The 20623-nt window shown below is 56.1% G+C and overlaps 1 protein-coding gene and 1 non-coding gene across 7 annotated transcripts in view; one reads left to right on the top strand and one right to left on the bottom strand.

Annotated features, from left to right (window-relative positions):
* Positions 1-20623, top strand: part of FBXL18 (F-box and leucine rich repeat protein 18) — a 74602-nt gene that overhangs the window by 19147 nt on the left and 34832 nt on the right. For 3 of the 6 annotated variants that reach the window (XM_063646075.1, XM_063646072.1, XM_063646076.1), the window contains exon 4: positions 9074-9292. In XM_063646075.1, coding sequence (XP_063502145.1) covers positions 9074-9292 — 219 coding nt within the window. Of the gene's footprint in view, positions 1-9073; positions 9293-10052; positions 11226-17736; positions 18742-20623 lie in introns of those variants that run through there. The other 3 variants (XM_055292247.2, XM_063646074.1, XM_063646073.1) reach the window with 3 other exon arrangements.
* LOC129490935 (small nucleolar RNA U13) lies at positions 15180-15286 on the bottom strand. The gene has a single exon (XR_008660401.1). It is a non-coding gene; the product is annotated as a small nucleolar RNA U13 (small nucleolar RNA).

Here is a 20623-nt window from a genome sequence, read left to right as displayed (position 1 = left end):
GTGGAGTGAATGGTGTTCTTGTCAGTTCCTAGTATTTAAGGAATAAGAATTCGTTAACTTGAGATGAATTTGAAAATCTTGGCTGATAAATCTGATCTTGAAAAATTACCCAAAATGGGGTCGGGCATGGTGGCTCACTCCTGTAATCCCAGCAGTTTGGGAGGCCAAGGTGGGCGGATCACCTAAGGTCAGGAGTTGGAAACCAGCCTGGCCAACATGGTAAAACCCTGTTTCTACCAAAAACATACAGAAATTAGCGGGGCGTGGCGGCAGGCACCTGTAATTCCAGCTACTCCGGAGGCTGAGGCAGGAGAATTGCTCTTTACCCGGGAGGCAGAGGTTGCAGTGAGCCAGATCGCACCACTGCACTCCAGCCTGGGTGACAGAGTGAGACTCTCAAAAAGAAAAGAAAAGAAAAGAAAAATTACCCAAAATGGGCTGGGCGCAGTGGCTCACGCCTGTAATCCCAGCACTTTGGGAGGCCGGGGTGGGTGGATCATAAGGTCAGGAGATCGAGACCATCCTGGCCAACACCATGAAAGCCCGTCTCTACTAAAAAAAATACAAAAAATTAGCCAGGCATGGTGGTGGGTGCCTGTAGTCCCAGCTACTCAGGAGGCTGAGGCAGGAGAATGGCGTGAACCTGGGAGGTGGAGCTTGCAGTGAGCAGAGATCGTGCCACTGCACTCCAGCCTGGGTGACAGAGCGAGACTCTGTCAAAAAAAAAAAAAAAAAAAAAAAAGGCCAGGCGCGGTGGCTCACGCTTGTAATCCCAGCACTTTGGGAGGCCGAGGCGGACGGATCACGAGGTCAGGAGATCGAGACCACGGTGAAACCCCGTCTCTACTAAAAATACAAAAAAAAAATTAGCCGGGTGTGGTGGTGGGCGCCTGTAGTCCCAGCTATTCGGAGAGGCTGAGGCAGGAGAATGGCATGAACCCGGGAGGCGGAGCTTGCAGTGAGCCGAGATTGCGCCACTGCACTCCACCCTGGGCGACAGAGTGAGACTCCGTCTCAAAAAAAAAAAAAAAAAAAAAAAAAAAGAAAAGAAAAGAAAATTACCCAAAAGGGGCCAGGCGCGGTGGCTCACGCCTGTAATCCCAGCACTTTGGGAGGCTGAGGCGGGCGGATCACGAAGTCAGGAGATTGAGACCATCCTGGCCAATACGGTGAAACCCCGTCTCTACTAAAAAAAATACAAAAAATTAGCCGGGCTTGGTGGCGGGTGCCTGTAGTCCCAGCTGCTCGGGAGGCTGAGGCAGGAGAATGGCGTGAATCCGGGAGGCGGAGCTTGCAGTGAGCCGAGATTGCGCCACTGCACTCCAGCCTGGGTCACAGAGCAAGACTCTGTCTCAAAAAAGAAAAGAAAAGAAAATTACCCAAAAGGTAGTGAAGGCCTTGAGCCTCAGTACTACGAGGGACTGGGTGGGGGAGAAAGTGGAGGCAGGGCTTAGATGAGTGAGCTGGTGTCTCTGTGAGTCCTTAGCTAGTGGGGTGGGTTGCGGGTACATGAAGTCATGCTCCAGCCTAAGGGGCACGTGGGCACGTGTCATTGTCCCCAGAATAGTTAGCATTTACTTTGTGCCTTTGCTGAGAGCCATGCACTGAGCCCATCTTCTCTGCCATAATCTGCTGAGGTTGCAGCCTTGATCATTCCCATTTCCCAGATGAGGCTGTGGGAGCTCAGGGGGAGCTGAGTCTCTCGCAAACACCAGTGCTTGACCTTGGCCCTGGAGCCATGCAGAGTAGAGATAAGGGCGCCCCTTGTAAATCTCCACTCTCCCGCAGAAGGCATGGCAGGAAGTGGCCGGGTCTGCTCGGGAGCAGCAGAGCTGGAGGCTCACACCCTGGAGCCCTCCGGGGCCGTACAGCCAGCTTGTTGCCGCCCTCCTTCTCGGCCTCCTCCCACTGCAGACCTGTTAGTCTTGGGCTGAGAAGCCTAGGATCAAACCCAGGACTTTCAAGTGGCAGAGCAGATTGCTAGAAGCCTCTGTATTTCCTGTCTGGTGGAGTCACCAGGCCTTGGCCGCTTTGATTCTCAGCTCTAGCCACTGCGGGGCTCCATGCTTGGGGAGCGCGGTGGTTATTCATGCTCTGACCCAGGCATCCTGGAGATGGTTGCTTTGAGAACCAGATGGGTGACTTTTCAGAATCCCCCTGCTTTAGAAATTTGACTTGGCCGGGCACGGTGGCTCACGCCTGTCATCCCAGCACTTTGGGAGGCCGAGGCGGGCGGATCACGAGGTCAGGAGATCGAGACCATCCTGGCTAACACGGTGAAACCCCGTCTCTACTAAAAATACAAAAAATTAGCCGGGCGAGGTGGCGGGTGCCTGTAGTTCCAGCTACGCGGGAGGCTAACGCAGGAGAATGGCGTGAACCCCAGGGGGCGGAGCCTGCAGTGAGCCGAGATCGTGCCACTGCACTCCAGCCTGGGCGACAGCGAGACTCCGTCTCAAAAAAAAAAAAAAAAAAAAAAAAAAATTGACTCAAAATGCATGTAAAATTTGGGCTTTCCCCACTTTTTTTTTTTTTTTTAATGGTCTCATTCTGCCTCCCAGGCTAGAGTGCAGTGGCATGATCACAGCTCACTGAACCTCGACCTCCTCTGGCTCAGGTGATCCTCCCATCTCAGCCTCCCGAGTAGCTGGGACTACAGGCACACGAGACCGTGCCCGGCTAGTTTTTTTTTTTTTTTTGGAGACAAAGTCTCACTCTGTCGCCCAGGCTTGAGTACAATGGCACGATCTCAGCTCACTGAAACCTCTGCCTCCTGGGTTCAAGCGATTCTCCTGTCTCAGCCTCCAGAGTAGCTGGGATTACAGGCGCCCACCACCATACTCAGCTAATTTTTTTTTTGTATTTTTAGCAGAGATGGGGTTTCACCATGTTGGCCAGGCTGGTCTCAAACCCCTGACCTCAGGTGATCTGCCCACCTCGGCCTCCCAAAGTGCTGGGATTAGAGGCGTGAGCCACTGCGTCCGGCCACCCGGCTAGCTTTTTGTATTTTTTGTAGAGATGAGGTCTTGCTATGTTGCCCGGGCTGGTCTTGAACTCCTGGGCTCAAGTGATTGATCCTCCTGCCTGGGCCACCCAAAGGGCTGGGATCACAGGTGTGAGCCACTGTGCCTGGCCCAGAGGGTCTCTTAAGTGTTGGCCTCCTAGTCGATGGGCCTAAGCCAAGCCCTGAGTCCAGGCTGAGGTCTGGCCTGGGAGAGTTGCTTTGGCGTCCTCAGCTCATAAGTGGCCTTTAGCTGTGGAACCAGGTGAGCCCACGGATTGGGCTGGGGCACACGTGACAAGGATTGGCCAGGAAGAGGAAGAAGAATGTGGAAAGGAGACTGAGCAGAGGCTGTCAGCAAGGGAGTCACTGGCCAGAGGGAGGGGGTGTTCCAGAAGCCAGAGGCAGAGGTGACGGCAGCCGCCGTGGGTGGAGGGGACCTTTGGGCTCATGTGACCTCTGCCAGGTGCTCTTCATGGGTGCACAGGTCTTGACCGCTTTGATATTCTCAACAACCTCTGACAACAACCTCTGAGTGTCGACACAGTTATACCCACTTAATGGATGAAGAAAATAAGGCCCAGAGAGTGCATGAACTCGCCCAGGTCACATGGCTGCTTGTCTCTGGCCTCCCGGGGTGAGGGTGATTTCATGGTCCCCGATGGCCTCCGGAGCCTGGGACGGAATCCCCGTGGCCAAGGGCCTTCCTCAGGAGCAGGGCCACGGAGAAAGCGTGGAGAGGCCTGCGGGCCCCAAGTTCAGTGGGTTTTGTGGGCCAGGCTGAGAGCCCGACCCTGCTCATAACGCCATCTCTGTGCACACATTCCAGCCTGTGCCCAGCAGCCCCTGAGAACCACGTCTGCTCTGAGCTGGGTACTGCCTGTTCAGAACAAACGCTGGTTCCCAGACACTGCCAGCTGGCCCCGTTCCTCTGGATTCCTGCCTTCTGCGGCAAGGGAGCCCAGGGACGCTGCACTGGAAGGAGCAGGTGGCACTCGCTTGCCCGTGGGCGGGAGCTGTGCAGAGGAAACGGCGCTGGGACCCCTGGAGGCTGGCACAATGCTCCGAGGCCGCATCCTGGGGCAGCCGGAGTCTCTTTGGTGGCAGAGCTTGGAATCCCAGGCCAGCCTGCTGCTGCCACTGGCAGCCCCCACACCGTGACCCCCAGCTTTGTGCCTGCTGGGGCTCCTGGAAGGGAGGGGGTGGTGCAGGAAGGAGTCGCTCTGGCTGGGGCTTGGACACACCTCAGTAGTAAGGGGATTACAAATTGGACAGAAAAGCCACCTTCTTTCCCCAGACCAGCTAAGCCCTGCTTGCGGTGGAGGGCCGGGGAGCGTGTCACCCTGAGTCACCCAGGATGCTGTGAGCGGGACCAGGGCAGCATCTGGGCAGAAGCAGGCCATCCTTTTCAGAGCCAGGCCCTGGAGCCACCCCAGGGACACCTCGGAGGCCTGGGTGCTGCTGTCACGTCCCGTGCGGTGGGTGGCCAGCTGGGAGCCCCCACACTGTGAGCTCAGCACCTTTCATGCCCACAGAGTCACCGGGAGATCCAGGTGTCCCCTCAGGGAGCAGCATGGGGAGGCTGCATCTTCACTCAAAGGTGAGGCCTGGCGCAGTGGGAGCCTTTTCTTCGTCCCCATCCTCCCTGCTGACGCTGCCGGTCACTCGAGTCAGGTCAGCTCTGCCACCATCCTGGATGCCATGCCCTAGGTGGCGTGCCGTGGGAGCCTGGGAAGCTTTAGACGTGCCAGGCCCCCTGCCTGACCAGTCACTCCCGTGGGCCTGCCACTTCCTGAACACCTGTGACAGGTGACTTCCTCTGGGGCGGAAGAATGTGGATGTGGTTATCTAGTGGAAAAAAGTTTTTTTTCCACACTCTGCTGACTTGGTTTTTAACCCCAGAGGCTCGGGGCGGTCTGGGGCGGGTAGCACGGACCCGCATCGCCACCTAGTGACCACACGACGGCAGCCGTCCTTGCCCAACGCCCCGTTTCCATCTCCTGCTGTCTGGAGCCTCCTGCTTTTGCTTTGGAGAGAAATCCAGAGGTGACTTTGCAGCTCAGCAGATGCGGCGCCTGCACCATCGTTTTTACCCCTCCCCGTTTCCCATCTTCAGGTCTGCAAAGGGATGTTTAGGATTTTTTTAGGGAGAGGTGGTATATAAAATATATTTTATTTTATTTTACTTATTTATTTATTTATTTTTTTGAGACGAAGTCTCGCTCTGTCGCCCGGGCTGGAGTGCAGTGGCGCAATCTCGGCTCACTGCAAGCTCCGCCTCCCAGGTTCACGCCATTCTCCTGCCTCAGCCTCTCCGAGTAGCTGGGACTACAGGCGCCCGCCACCACGCCCGGCTTATTTTTTTGTATTTCTAGTAGAGACGGGGTTTCACTGTGGTCTCGATCTCCTGACCTTGTGATCCGCCCGCCTCGGCCTCCCAAAGTGCTGGGATTACAAGCGTGAGCCACCGCGCCCGGCCTAAAATATATTTTAATGAAAACACTTTATTACTATCTCTAAATAAAAACAATTTGAATAGCCTAACAAAACAAATGTAGAAAAATAAAGACAATTTGGATGTTTTATGTTATTATTTATTTAATTTTATTTATTTATTTTTTGCATGAGACAGAGTCTCGCTCTGTCACCCAGGCTGGAGTTGTCACCCAGGCTGGAGTGCAATGGCGCAATCTCAGCTTACCGCAACCTCTGCCTCCCGGGTTCAAGCAATTCTCCTGCCTTAGCTTCCCCAGTAGCTGGGATAACGGGCATGTCCTACCACGCCCAGCTAATTTTTTTTTTTTTTTTTTTTTTGAGACGGTGTTTCACTCTTTTTGCCCAGGCTGGAGTACAATGGTGCCATCTTGGCTCCCCGCAACCTCCGCCTCCCGGGTTGAAGCGATTTTCCTACCTCAGCCTCCTGAGTAGCTGGGATTACAGGTGTGTGCCACCACGACTGGCTAATTTTGTATTTTTAGTAGAGATGGGGTTTTCCCATGTTGGTCAGGCTGGTCTCAAACTCCTGACCTCAGGTGATCTGCCCTTCTTGGCCTCCCAAAGTGTTGGGATTACAGGCGTGAGCCACTGCGCCTGGCCCACCTGGCTAATTTTTGTATTTTTAGTAGAGACAGGGTTTTGCCATGTTGGCCAGTCTCGAACTCCTGACATTAGGTGATCCGCCTGCCTCAGCCTCCCAAAGTGCTGGGATTATAGGCCTGAGCCACTGCACCTGGCTGAGAATTTCTACTTAAATCAATTAAAATAAAATTAACTGCCAGGCATGGTGGCTCAAGCCTATAATCCTAGCACTTTGGGAGGCTGAGGCAGGAGGATTGCTTGAGCTTAGGAGTTTGAGACCAGCCTGGGCAACATAGTGAGACCCCCATCTCCACACACATACAGACACACACACACACACACACACACATACATCCAAGTAAATAACCAGTCTCATGAGCCACACTTCCTTTATTTAAAAAAATTTTTTTGGACGGGCGCGGTGGCCCATGCCAAAAAAGGAGATCGAGACCATCCTGGCTAACATGGTGAAACCCTGTCTCTACTAAAAATACAAAAAAAATTAGCCAAGCATGCTGGCGGGTGCCTGTAGTCCCAACTACTCGGGCGGCTGAGGCAGGAGAATGGTGTGAACCCGGGAGGCGGAGCTTGCAGTGAGCCGAGATTGTGCCACTGCACTCCAGCCTGGGCAGCAGAGCGAGACTGTCACTCTGTCATCCAGCTTGGAGTGCAGTGTTACGATCCTAGCTCACTGAAGCCTCGACGTCCTGGGCTCAAGTGATCCTCCCACCTCAGCTTCCCAAGTAGCTGGGAGTACAGGTGCACATCACCATGGCTGGATAATTTTTTTTTTTTTTTTTGAGACAGAGTCTCACTCTTGCCCAGGCTGGAGTGCAGTGGCGTGATCTTGGCTCACTGCAAGCTCTGCCTCCCCGGTTCACACCATTCTCCTGCCTCAGCCTCCCGAGTAGCTGGTTCTACAGGCACCCGCTACCATGCCTGGCTAATTTTTTTGTATTTTTGAGACAGAGTCTCACTCTGTCACCGAGGCTGGAGTGCAGTGGCACTGTGTCGGCTCACTGCAACCTCTATGTCCTGGGTTCAAGCAATTCTCCTGCCTCAGCCTCCCGAGTAGCTGGGATTACAGGCGTCCACCACCACGCCCGGCTAGTTTTTATATTTTTAGTAGAGACAGGTTTCACCATGTTGGCCAGGATGGTCTTGAACTCCTGACCTCAGGTGATCTGCCCGCCTCGGCCTCCCAAAGTGCTGGGATTACAGGCGTGAGCTACTGCGCCCGGCCGCTTGGATAATTTTTGTACTTTTTGTAGAGCTGGGCTCTCACTATGTTGCCCAGGCTGTTCTCAAACTCTTGGGCTCAACTGATCCTCCTGCTTTGGCCTCCTGAAGGGCTGGGATTAACAGGTGTGAGCCACCATGCCCGTCCCTGCCTTGGTCTTTTTGTGTCACCTACCAGGGAAGGATCTCCGTGCCTATGGCGCCTTCTGCTGTGGCTGTCCTCAGCATCTGTACTAGGATCCTGGGGCTGCCAGGACAATTGATCACAAACTGAGTGGCTTAATGCAAAAGGCATTTATTGTCTCACGATTCTGGAGCCCAGAGGCCCAAAATCAGGCTGTGGGCAGGGGTGGTTCCTTCTGAGGATGGTGAGGAGGAACTCGGGCGCCTGCTGGCCATGCCTGGCGTTCCTTGGCTGGTGGACACGTGGCCCCAGTCTCTGCCTCTGTTGTGACCTGGCCGCCTTCTGTCTGTGTCTGGATATCTCTGTGCCTTCACCTGGCCTTATAAGGAACCAGTCATTAGATTTAGAGCCCCCCTCAGGCAGGATGCATCCTCCTCTTAACTCCCTTGCATCCACAACGAACCTGCATCCAAATAAGGCCACACCCTCAGGTCCCAAGCTGAGGACTCCTGCATAGTGTGTGTGTTGGGGGGCGTCGCAGCTCAGCCCACACTAGCCTCTCCCCATTTGCCTCACCCATCCCTCCAGCAGCTCCTCCCTCCACCCCGGGAGCTCCTGGCAGCCCCTGAAGTCACTCCCCTCCAGCCTCTCTGCTCCCTCTCAATTCTTATCTCAGGGGCCCCTGCACCCCACGACCTGCCACAGTCCAGGTCTTGCCCAGTCCCACAGCCTGGTTCTCCAAGGGCCCCTGGACCTGTCCTCAGCAGCGCTGCATCCCCACATCTGCCACTGCATCTCGAGACGTGGCCTGTCCTTCTGCTTTCTGTCTGCATGGACAGACTCCCCAGGAAGGATCTAGAATGTCGTCCCGTACTTCCCTTTCCCAAGTCCTCCCCTTCCCCTTGGGTTCTCCAGTCTTGGTCTCTGTCACCGTAGCCTTGGTGTGGACTTGTGGGGCCTCTTCCTTGCCCTGTGGCCCAGCCCTGCCCTGGCTGCCAACCTCTTAGCTTGGCCCCACTCCCCTTGGCCTCCCCCTTTGGCTCTGCAGCCTTCCAGCGCTGTCCTCCCATCTGTCGGGCTGGAGTGGCTTCCACCCGGCTGAAGTTCCTGCCTACCCCACCCTCCGCCTCCCAGATTCCCGCCTTCTCCCTCCCCGCCACCAACCTCTCAGATTACCGCCCTCTCTCATGGTGTTCAGTCCCCATCTGCCTCCCTGTCCAGCTGAGCTTCCCAAGGGCAGGGGCCATGTGCGGGGTCCTCTTTGCATCCACTGCCCAGCACACCAGCGTTTGAGGAATGTAGGGTGCCTGGGGGTCAGTGGAGTGTACCAGGCAGGCTGCGGACACAGATGCCGATGGCCTCGGCTGGTGACTCGAAGCCGGGCTCTGTAGACACTGGCTGGCTGCTTGCATAAGGACCACTGGGTCCCCTCCAAATCAGATCTCCAAGGGGGACCCTGGGGGCCTGAGTCAGCACCCAGTACTCCAAGGGATAATGGTATTGGGGGGGGCGAGAACAGCTGGGCTGGGCCCCAGGCCAGGAAGCTTCCACTGGCAGCACCTCCAGACGCCCAGCTGGCCTGGCCTGCCAGCCCCTCCCACGGACCTCACAGCTGCCCTTTCTCCCCGCAGGCTGGAGCAGCCCTACTTCAGCGCCAATGCTCAGTTCTTCCAGGCGCTGAGCCAGTGCCCCTCGCTGCAGCGCCTGTGCCTGGTGTCTCGCAGCGGCACCCTCCAGCCCGATGCCGTGCTGGCCTTCATGGCTCGCTGCCTGCACGTTGTCATGTGCCACCTGTTCACCGGGGAGTCCCTTGCCACCTGCAAGAGCCTGCAGCAGTCGCTTCTCCGCAGGTGAGTGATGTGGGTTTCGTACAGCTTCAGGGGTCGCAGACATCACCAACATCCTGTGACCTGGTCCCCAGCCTTCACTGAGTGCTTACCAGTGATTTCTTGGAATTGACGAGCACCAGGCAGTGACAGGGTGAAAGCAAGGGGTTTGGTCTCCCATGGCCCAGCCTCTGCTCCTTGAGCACTCCCTAGCCACATGGTAAATTTTCTAGATAGTTCAAGCTCTCTCCCACAAGTACAAAAGTCTTCTTATTATTATTACTTTGAAGATGGAGTCTCACTGTGTTGCCCAGGCTGGAGCGTAGTGGCGAAATCTCGGCTCACTGCAACCTTTGCCTTCCGGGTTCAAGCGATTCTCCTGCCTCGGCTTCCTGAGTAGCTGGGATTACAGGTGTGTGCCACCAGCATGTATTTTGTATTTTAGTAAAGATAGGGTTTCACCATGTTGGTCAGGCTGGTCTCAAACTCCCGACCTCAGGTGATCCGCCTGACTCGGCCTCCTAAAGTGCTGGGATTACAGGCATGAGCCACCACACCCAGCCTGCAACCATCTTTTAACTCTGGATTTTTCACATCTCTGCACATTGTTTAGATCTAGAAGCAGTGGTTACTTGGACAGTTGTGGGTAAAGGTGGTAGATTTAACAGAGAACCCTTCCTTCTCCTTCTCCTCGCCATCTGCTGTCAGGCCCTTTCTGGAAGGCCCACGTACTCTGGCCCCTCTTCCCTTAGCTAGCTAGCATCTCCGCTTCCCCTCGTGACAGGGCATCCTGGAGTTTGATGCTCTGCTGCTGCGCAGGAACTCAGGTGAGCACCTAGAATTGAACACAAATTAGGAGGAGGCGATTCCTGGAGAAAGCTGGAGCTTCGTAGGCGATGTGGGGAGTGACCATTTAAAGACCTCTCAGGAGGACGGGCTGACTGCTGGAGTGAGCAGGGCTCCTGAGAGAGGCGTGTGCCCGGCCAAGGGGGCAGCAGGACATGAATGCCCTGAGTGTTCGTGTCCCTGCAGGTGGGGAGAGGTGACAGGAAGGAGGCCCCAGCTGTTCACAGAGTTGTGAGAGGAGCCATCAGCCAGGAGGTCTCGAGCCACTGGGCCCCGACAACCCTGCTTGCCAGACTCTGGGGTAGTCTGTGTTCTTGCGGTCTGCCGCTGGCTGTCTCAGGAATCATCCCAGTTGGGGTTCCCCCTCTCTGGTTTTAAAAACAACTTGTGTTTATAGTATTTTTTAAAAATTTAGACTATACATCAATCTTTTTTTTTTTTTTTTTTTTTGAGACAGTCTCACTCTGTCGTCCAGGCTGGAGTGCAGTGGTGGGATCTCAGCTCACTGCAACCTCTGCTTTCTGGGTTCAAGCGATTCTCCTGCCTCAGTCTCCTGAGCAGCTGGGATTACAAGTGTGCACTACTATACCTGGCTAATTTCTGTATTTTTCTTTTTTTCTTTTTTGAGAAGGAGTCTCTCTCTGTCACCTAGGCTGGAATGCAGTGGCACAATCTCGGCTCACTGCAAGCTCTGCCTCCCAGGTTCACGATATTCTCCTGCCTCAACTTCCCAAGTAGCTGGGACTACAGGCACCCGCCACCACACCCGGCTAATTTTTTGTATTTATTTATTTTTTTTAGTAGAGACGGGGTTTCACTGTGTTGGCCAGGATGGTCTCGATCTCCTGACCTCGTGATCCACCCGCCTCGGCCTCCCAAAGTGCTGGGATTACAGGCGTGAGCCACCACGCCTGGCCAACATCAACCAATTTTTAAGTGAAGGTTTCCCAACAGTGAATGCTGCCAACTTTCCCTGGAGAATGAACTGGAGATAGGGTTCTCATATTGTTTTGTAATCTGATTTTTAAAAATGTTACACTACACCGCGGAGTCCTCTTGTGTCAGTAAATAAAGCCCTAAGTGATTATTCTCAGTGCTGGCCTGATGGCTCTCATCTGGGTGTCGTGGTCAGCCCTGGTTCATGGCTGTTTTAGAAAACACGGTCACTGTGTCCTCGACTTTGCTTTGGATCTTGACTTCGCCTGCGGTGGAACCAGGGGGGCAGCCTGGGTGGCGGCCGGAATGTTCCAGCTCAGCCCCTTGGCTCTGCTTCCCCACATCTTAGCATCCTTATGCTGTGAGCTGGATGTGACGCCTGCTGATGTGCCCCATTTTAGGAGGGCTGAGTGGGTCACAGGCTCCAAAGGGCTTAGTCGAGTGGGCTTGGGGACAGGCGGTAGCTGTTGGGGGAAGGGGCGCACTGTGCTCTGTGAGGCTGTGGTAACTAGAGGCCAAAGCTGGGTTTTCTCAGGTGTGGCGGATGCAGGCGGCTCCGCCCTAGCTCTGCCCTGTCAGATGTGGGAAGAGCCTCGGGCCTTCGCCCCCAATACGCTTGCAGCTGGGCTCCACTCACAGGCCCTCCAGGCAGTGGGAGGCTGCGACTGTGCACCCAGAGCCGCCACCTCCTGCGTGGGTGTTGTGTTGAAGGGACTTGGGAGTGGGCATTGCCTCTCTTCTGTTGCCTGTGAGTCTAGGGCCCTCAGACCCAGCCCATGCAGGACGGTCTCAGCTCCGCAGGGCTGGGGTCGCTTTTCCTGTGGCGATGGGGGCCGGCTCTGGGAGTTGTCTGTTTCCTTGCTGCAGCGGAGAACGTCCACGATCCCCAAGCAGTTCAGGACGGCTGTGCTCTTGACGGGGCAGCCCCCGCCCCACCCTCGAAGGCCTCCTGCTCTGATGAGCCTGCTCTTCCTTCTGGTCCTCAGAATCCTCTCTGCATGGCACTGCAGGCGGGTTGGTTGGACGTGGCACCGGATGCCAGCCCCTGCTCTGAGCTGCTCTCTCCTCCATTCACCTACTGCTGCCTGTGGCCGGCTCCATGTCGCCCCTTGCAGGCTGGGAGCTTCCCCTCTGGTCTCCTGGGGTGACCTGCACCTGCGTGGTTTTTAGGCAAGTCTGATGATCTAAGGTGGATGCAGTAAGCTCTTTACGTTCCTCGGTTGGACGGTGCGTTTTTTGAAGGCTGGTGCTCCATAGCTCTTCTTTGGTGTTCTTTTTTTTTTTTTTTTTTTTTTTTGAGACGGAGTCTCGCTCTGTCCCCCAGGCTGGAGTGCAGTGGCGCGATCTCGGCTCACTGCAAGCTCCGCCTCCCGGGTTCACGCCATTCTCCTGCCTCAGCCTCTCTGAGTAGCTGGGACTACAGGCGCCCGCCACCACGCCCGGCTAATTTTTTTTTTGTATTTTTAGTAGAGACGGGGTTTCACCATGGTCTCGATCTCCTGACCTCGTGATCCGCCCGCCTCGGCCTCCCAAAGTGCTGGGATTACAAGCGTGAGCCACCGCGCCCGGCCTTCTTTGGTATTCTTGCGTTCTCAGGCACAAGCTGAGTCCAGTGCTGAGCTCGCAGGTGGCCCCAGAGGGCGCTGGTTACACGCAGGTGCCTACGAGAGCCCGTGATCACCCGTGCGTGCTGCATGGTGTTGGAGAGCAGCCTCAGGACTTCCTGGACTTCCTAGGCAGAAGCCGTGCCCATCCCTCGGTGCCAGTCCCTCTGTGACCCCGCTCCCCGCCCCTGTGTCCCGCACCTGGTGCAGCGCCCAGGCCTGTAGTGGGACCCATGGTGCACTTGCTGCCAACCGAATGGGATGAGGGTGTTGAGGCATCCGTGTTCGCAGTGCGCCTCCTGTGTGTGCCTCTCCAGGGCACCTGCCTGGGGCCCCATGGTGCCTCTGTCTGCTCCAGGCACTGTGTCTTGCCTCTTGTTCAAGCCTCACAGAAGCCCTGTGAGGTCAGTGCTATCAGCCCCAGTTTACAGATGGAGAAGCAGTCTCCGAGGGGTGCGCTGAGCAATGAGGCGGGGAGTGAGTGCTGGAGGGATGGGAGTTCACGCCTAGAAGAGGAGAGGGGCCGTGTCGGGGGCTGTGCAGGGCCTTCCGGGGCCGAGGGGACCTCCGTGGGGACCTCCAGGCTCCGTGCTGGGCAGGCTCTGTCAGGATCTTCTGCAGATGACAGGGTCACAGCATTGCAGGGACCTCTGTGCTCACATAGGCTGGATTCCCCCAGGGCTGCTGAAAGCCTTTTTCTCCCCACCCTGCTGGCAGTCACATACCTCCCCAAAGCCAGGTGGGAGAGGCCCCGTCCACAGACGCCTGTGCCACAGCTTCCTTGTGGCCTCGGTGCCTGTGCCTGGCTCCACGCCAGCCCCAGTCACGGCAGTGTGGCCCGAGCCGCAGGTCCCAGCTGACCTGCAGACAGGGTCTGACCGGCCTTCCCCGGGCTTTCCAGCCCAGGGCCCCTGTGGGCCTAGGGGGTCAGTGTCAGCCTTGCAGCTCTGGCCTTTGCAGCTGCGCCCAGGGCCCAGCAGGTGGCGCTGGGGCTCCCCGGAACCGGCCGCAGGCCCCGCCGCCTGCTCTGCACCCTGGGCGTGGAAGGAGGAGGAGGAGCAGCGATGTTGTTGCTTTTCCTGACGCTTTTCTCTTTCTCATCTTTTTTTCCTGTCTGGAGGACTATGGAGCCAGAGGGAGGACCTGGCCCCGGGCTGTTGAGCGGCTCACTTGTCCCCGCCTCTCCCCGGGGGGCCTGGGGTCTCAACCGTCTCTGTCGCAGCCTGCAGGGCCGGCCAGTGTCGTGGCAGCCGACCTGTCGCTGGTGACCTGTTGCTGGTGACCGCGCTGCCTCTTTTGATGGCTAGCACCCTCCTGTCCCTGGCAGACTCACCTTCACACACGGCTGGGTATCGGCCGCCGTCTCTTCTTTTTCTTTCTTTTTCTTTTTTTAGAGACAGGGTCTCTCTCTGTTGCCCAGGCTGAAGTGCAATGGTGCAATCACAGCTCACTGCAGCCTTGACCTCTCAGACTCAAGTGATCCTCCTGCTTCAGCCTCCTCAGTACCTGGGACTACAGGTGCACACCACCACTCCCGGCTAATTTTTTAATTTTTTTATAGAGATGGAGTCTCCCTATGTTGCCCAGGCTGGTCTTGCTTTTTTTTTTTTTTTTTTTTGGACACGGAGTTTCACTCTTGTTTCCCAGGCTGGAGTGCAGTGGCACAATCTTGGCTCACTGCAACCTCTGCCTCCCGGGTTCAATTGATTCTCCTGCCTCAGGCTCTGGAGTAGCTGGGATTACGGCATGAACCACCACAACCAGCTAATTTTTTTTTTTTTTTTTTTGAGATGGAGTTTTGCTCTTGTTGCCCCGGCTGGAGTGCAATGGTGCCATCTCGGCTCACTGCAACCTCTGCCTCCCAGGTTCAAGCGATTCTCCTGCCTCAGCCTCTCAAGTAGCTGGGATTACAGGCATGCGCCACCACGCCCAGCTAAATTTTTATTTATTTTATTTTTATTTTTATTTTTTTGAGACAGAGTCTCGTTCTGTTGGCCAGGCTGGAGTGCAGTGGCATAATCGCTGCTCACTGCAACCTCCGATTCCCAGGCTCAAGCAATTCTCCTGCCTCAGCCTCCTGAGTAGCTGGGATTACAGGCATGTGCCACCACGCCTGGCTAATTTTTTAAATTTTTTTTAGTAGAGATGGGGTTTCACCATGTTGACCAGGCTGGTCTCGAACTCCTGACCTCAGCTAATCCACCCACCTTGGCCTCCCAAAGTGCTGGGATTACAGGTGTGAGCCACCGTGCGCCCGGCTAAGTTTGCATTTTTAGTAGAGATGGGGTTTCTCCATGTTGGTCAGGCTGGTCTCGAACTCCCGACCTCAGGTGATCTGCACGCCTCGGCCTCCCAAAGTACTGGGATTATAGGTGTGAGCCACCATGCCCGGCCCCCAGGGTGGTCTTGAACTCCTGGACTCAAGTGATCCTCCCGCCTCAGCCTCCCAGAGTGTTGGGATTACAGGTGTGAGCCACAGTACCTGGCCTCCTGTTTTGGTTTTTTTTTTTTTTTTTTTTTTTGCACATCTGATGGGTAATATGTCTGCAGCATCTTAACAAGGTTTGAGGGAGGCACATCTCACCGATGAGTGTGAACACCCAGTCATCACATTGAGGAACTATAGGAGGATCTTAACTTTTCTCAAACTCAGTCTTTTTGAGCCTCATTATGTACGTAGCAGACTATGAAGCCACATGGGAGTGCCCTCTGACTGCCAAGAAGGGCTGGCCTTTCTGTCCCAATCCACAGAGACTCCCCCTCTGCCCCAGGTGTCCCCTCCACACACTACTCTTGGGTGGCACCTCCTCATATCACCCAGGGACCTCCAAAGCAGGCTGCTCCTTCCTGGCCACAGAGACAGCTGCAGCCTGTGACCCCCCCAGGGTGTGTGGAAGAGCAGGTCCCCCTGCCTTATTCCTTGCTGGTGAGAAACGAATCCTGGCTGGGTGCCATGGCTCACACCTGTCATCGCAGTGCTTTGGGAGGCCAAGGAGGGAGGATTGTTTGAGCCCAGGAGTTTGAGACCAGGCTGGGCAACGTGGTGAGATCCTGTCTCTACAGAAAATAAAAAATAAAAATAATGGCCGGGCATGGTGGCTCACACCTGTAATCCCAGCACTTTGGGAGGCTGAGGCGGGTGGATCACTTGAGGTCAGGAGTTCGAGACCACCCTGGGCAACATGGTGACACCCTGTCTCTACTAAAAATACAAAAATTAGCCAGGCATGGTGGCGGGCACCTGTAATCCCGGCTACTCAGGAGGCTGAGGCAGGAAAATCGCTTCAGCCTGGGAGGCGGAGGTTGCATTGAGCCATGATCATGCAATTGCACTCCAACCTGGGTGACAGAGTGAGATTCCGTCTCAAAAAAAAAAAAAAAAAAATTAGCTGGGCAGTGTGGTGGTGTGTGCCTGTGGTCCCAGCTACTGGCTACAGTGAGCTGTGATTGTGCCACTGCACTCCAGTCTGGGAGACAGAGCAAGACCCTGTCTCAAAAAAAAAAAAAAAAAAGAAAAAAAAATCACCTTCCATGTCCCAACAGCAGCTCTTTATTTATTTATTTATTTTTGAGACAGTCTCGCTCTGTCGCCCAGGCTGGAGTGCAGTGGCACGATCTCTGCTCAATGCAAGCTCCACCTCCCGGGTTCACGCCATTCTCCTGCCTCAGCCTCTTGAGTAGCTGGGACTACAGGCACCCACCACCACCCCCGGCTAATTTTTGTATTTTTAGTAGAGACGGGGTTTCCCCATGTTGGCCAGGCTCGTCTCTAACTCCTGACCTCAGGTGATCCATCTGCCTCTGCCTCCCAAAGTGCTAGGGTTACAGGCGGGAGTCACCGCGCCCGTCCTGGATGTTTTTGTCTTGCTCTCTGGGGCACTGCTATGTTTTTCCTTCTGCCTGGAGCTCCTGGGCTGGCACTTGGGTCTTCTTTGCACTTTCTTTTCTTTTCTTTTTTTTTTTTTTTTAAAGACAGGGTCTTAGTGTGTTACCCAGGCTGGAGTACAGTGGCGTGATCATAGCTCACTGCTGCCTCTACCTCCTGGCCTCAAGTGATCTTTCTGCCTCAGCCTCCTGAGTAGCGGAGGTGACAGGGTGACAGGCATGCACCACCATGCCTGACTAATTTTTTTTTATTTTTTATAGAGACAAAGTCTCCCTGTGTTGCCCAGGCTGTTCTGGGACTCCTGGCCTCAAACAGTCCTCCCACCTCAACCTCCCAGGTGCTGGGATTACAGGGGCAAGCCACAGTACCCGGCTTGCATTGCATTTTGGCCGAGTAGGGCCAGTAGGACTGTGCTGGTGGCCGTCTCTGACTGTGGAGGGGTCCCTGCTCTGCTTCATGGCCCGCTGGGGGACCGTGGCTGGTTGTAGGGTCGTGGGGAGGGCAAAATGAGGTCATGTCTGTCGAGCTCAGCGCAGCGCCTGGCACTTGGTGGGCACCCCGTGGCAATTGTGCATGAGTTTTCATGCACAGCGTGGCGGGGGCTGGTTGCCTGGAGGTGGGGGCATTGGGAGGGTCGCCCACCTGCCATTTGTCATGCGGTCAAACGTGTGCTTTTCCTGAGTGGCCGCCTTGGTATCTGATCCTCCCAGTGACTGCTGCTGCCTCACTGACTTGGGAGTTGCACCCCCTTGAGGTGGCCCACGTGTGGCTGTGGGGTGTGGGCACCTGTCCCTTCTCTCTGTCCTGGCCGTGGGGCTTCCGTGAGCCAGGGGCCTTGGATCTGCCACTCCTGCAGTGGGGTCCCTCTGCTGCCCTGGGGCCCAGCAGTGCATCTGCAGAGCAGGGTTGGCCTCTGGGGCCTCTGATACTTGTGGCTGGCATGGAGTGGGTGCCCCCTGAGCCTGATAGAAGCGTGTGGCCTGTTCCCGGCTGCCGTGCTCCTCCCCAGCTCTGGCTACCACGTACAGGGCCCTCGAGGCACATAGAGGGTGACTCTCGCAGGCCTGGTCTCTCTGGGAGCCCCAGGTGAGCCCGGGACGGGGAGGCAGGTGTGAGTGCCTCCTGGGCTCCCCCAGCAGGCTCTGTCCCCTCTGTGGCCACCCATGTAATCCGCTGACCGCCTGTCTCTGGTTCAGCTTCCAGGCCGAGCGGCCCGCGTTAAATGTCGTCATCTTCCCTCTGCTCCACGAGGGCCTGACCGACGTCATCCGGGACGTCCCCCTGGTGCACCTGGATGAGATCACCTTATTTAAGAGCAGAGTGGCCGAGGAGCCGCCGAACCTGTGGTGGTGAGAGGCGGAGCTGCCGCCCATCGGTCTCAGTCACCTCGAGACGCTGCAGGAACCTGGGACACCAGGGACCCTTGGTTTGTCACAAGAGGAAGGGAGCCTCTCTCCTGGCCAGCCACGCCCCACCTGGCTCCTGGGGCTCCCGGCGTCTCCACGGCTCTCTCATGGGAACTGTTGCTCTGTGAAGTTTGAGTGGGTCCAGGGGATGCGTTCTGGGTGACATGAGGGGGCTCGGGGGACGGTTGATGTGGGGGGCTGGCTGAACCAGGCTGACCCTTGGGGCCTGGCTGGGGGATTTGTGCACTGAGCCTCAATCCCTGGGGACCCTGTCTACAGGCCTGGAGGGCCGGAACCCCCTGCCACTTCCGACCGGGAAGCGTGTCCCTTGGCTGTTGTGTTTGTGGTCACCTGCCACCGGGGCCCCGTGGATGGGCGGCCACATGCTGTCCCCCTGAAGTACAGTCGGCCAGGCTGGTCACCGTGTGTCTGAGTGTCCCCTTGCATGGTTGAGTGTGACATGAGGAAGGGCCTGCCAGTTTAGTGGCTGCGGACTTGGGACTCTCCGTCCCATTAGGACACACTTGAGCCCTCTCATGTCTCTAGGGCTTTTCTAGCCAGATGATGCCTGTGGCCCCAGAGAGGTCCCCTGAGGTTGGGACTGCTGGTTGGAGCCTCTCCTGTGACTTTTCAGCCCAACGAGCAGGGCCCATTTCTCACCAGAGAGGCCTCCTCCCCCTCCCACCCACCCCATGGCCTTCAGCTTCCCTGGGAAGGTCCATGTGCGTTCCTGGGGAAATCAGTACACATTTGGCTTTGTTAGAATAGCGTGAAACATTAAAACCCAGAAAAGATTCTTAAGGCTGGAGTAGCAATCACATGACCCCATTTCAAATGACTTCATTTAAGACTTTAAAAATACTCAGCTGGGCGCGGTGGCTCACGCCTGTAATCCCAGCACTTTGGGAGGCTGAGGTGGGTGGATCATGAGGTCAGGAGTTCAAGACCAGCCTGGCCAACATGGTGAAACCCCATCTCTACTAAAAATACAAAAATTAGCCGGGCATGGTGGCTGGCGCCTGTAATCCTAGCTACTCGGGATCCCGGCTGAGGCAGGAGAATCGTTTGAACCTGGGAGGCGGAGGTTGCAGTGAGCTGAGATCACACCATTGCACTCCAGCCTGGGTGACAGGGTGAGACTCCGCCTCAAAAAAAAAAAAAAAAATACATATATATATATATATATATATATATATATGTTTTCAACACACTTTGGGAGGATCACTTGAGCCCAGGAGTTTGAGATCAGCCTGGGCAACACAGGGATACCCCATCTCTTAAAAAGAAAGAGAAAAAAACAAAGCTATTCCAAAAATGAGGACACCCTCCTGGCATCTGAGTCCTCACCCCGTGTGCCACGCTGGCCGCCTCTGCCGTCCTCCACCTCCAGGCGCTCCTAGAGCTGTCCCCTGGGCCGGTGGCTTCCAAAGGGGGCTGTAGTTGGGTCCCGCTCGCCTAGACCGCTGCCCTGGCCGCTCTTGGTGAAGGGCTTCTTGTCCAGCCCGCCTTCCTCCTCCTGGGTTTCCGTGTGACAGGTGCCCCGTCCTATGGGGTGGTGTCTCACATTTGCTTTGCTGTTAAAAAATGGGGTATACCATCCCTGGGCCTCCAATCACCGGCCCTGCCCCTGAATGGGGATGGTTCTCAGCAGCTCCTTGCTCTGGGGGCCAAGCTCCTTGTCCAGGAGGCCTTTGGAGAACTGGGGTCAGAGCTGTGGGGAGGTACAGCCCTCCTGTGCAGGCTGCCTCCCAGCTCTCCACCTGGCAGTCTTGACCCCACCTTGGTGCCTCTGCTCACTGGCACAGGTGGATCTGGGGTTCGAGGTCTCCTCCCACTTCACCCTGACATTCTTGTATGTATGGGGTCAACGCCTCCTCTCTGAAGCCCACGGGTCCTCTCCCAGCCCCAGGCTGCACCCAGTGCAGAACCTTTGCCTCCTGGCCGGAGGGACCCTTCTGCAGGCTGATTCTAGCAGTGCCCGATGGTGGGACCCACACCAGACCAAGCCTTCGCCTCCCAGAGGCCTCCTGGCCCTCCTGTCACGGCCTCTGAGAGCCACATCCCTAGGCCCCGTCTCCTGGTCTGCAGGCTGCAGGACCAGCTGCTCATGGCCCCCGGGGGCAAGGGCTGTAGATGAGGGTCTCAAAGGTGGTGGGAGCACCCCTGCCCTACAGTTCCTGGGCATTTCTTTAGAGCTTTAAAATGGCACCTGGAGACCACCAGGCGCAGTGACTGACCACTTCTTGCTCTCAGACCGAGGTGTGGCAGGCAGGGGATGCGGCCCAGGAGGGAGGCAGGTGGCCTGGGAGGCTCCCGGACCCTCAGGGGGCCTGTGTCTTTGGGCACTGCAGCTCCGCGCCCCACTCCTTTCCTCCAGAACATTCCCCACTCAGGCCAGAGAATTGTGTCTGCTCTAGGAATGCATCCTAGCGTGTGTACAGTCGCGCCTGGGTGTCCTGTTCTCATGAGCAAGCGGTTTTAACCAGCAGCATAATTTATACTCATAGGACTGGGGGAAGGGCCGTTCCCGAGGCTGGGGTGCAGTGCCTTGGAAAGCACCCCCGAAACAGTAGACCTTGTATTTTTAGTGTCCCTTGCAACCATCCTTTGACTTAGAGCAAGATTTTCCGCTGCTGCTACCCCCGAGATGGGCTTCACCAGATGTTAATAATGTGCT

The sequence above is a fragment of the Symphalangus syndactylus genome, chromosome 9 (assembly GCF_028878055.3).
Source record: "Symphalangus syndactylus isolate Jambi chromosome 9, NHGRI_mSymSyn1-v2.1_pri, whole genome shotgun sequence".
NCBI classification, from domain to species: Eukaryota; Metazoa; Chordata; class Mammalia; order Primates; family Hylobatidae; genus Symphalangus; species Symphalangus syndactylus.
The sequence above is the reverse complement of the archived record's forward strand: the minus strand, read 5'-3'. Positions and strand labels throughout refer to the sequence as shown.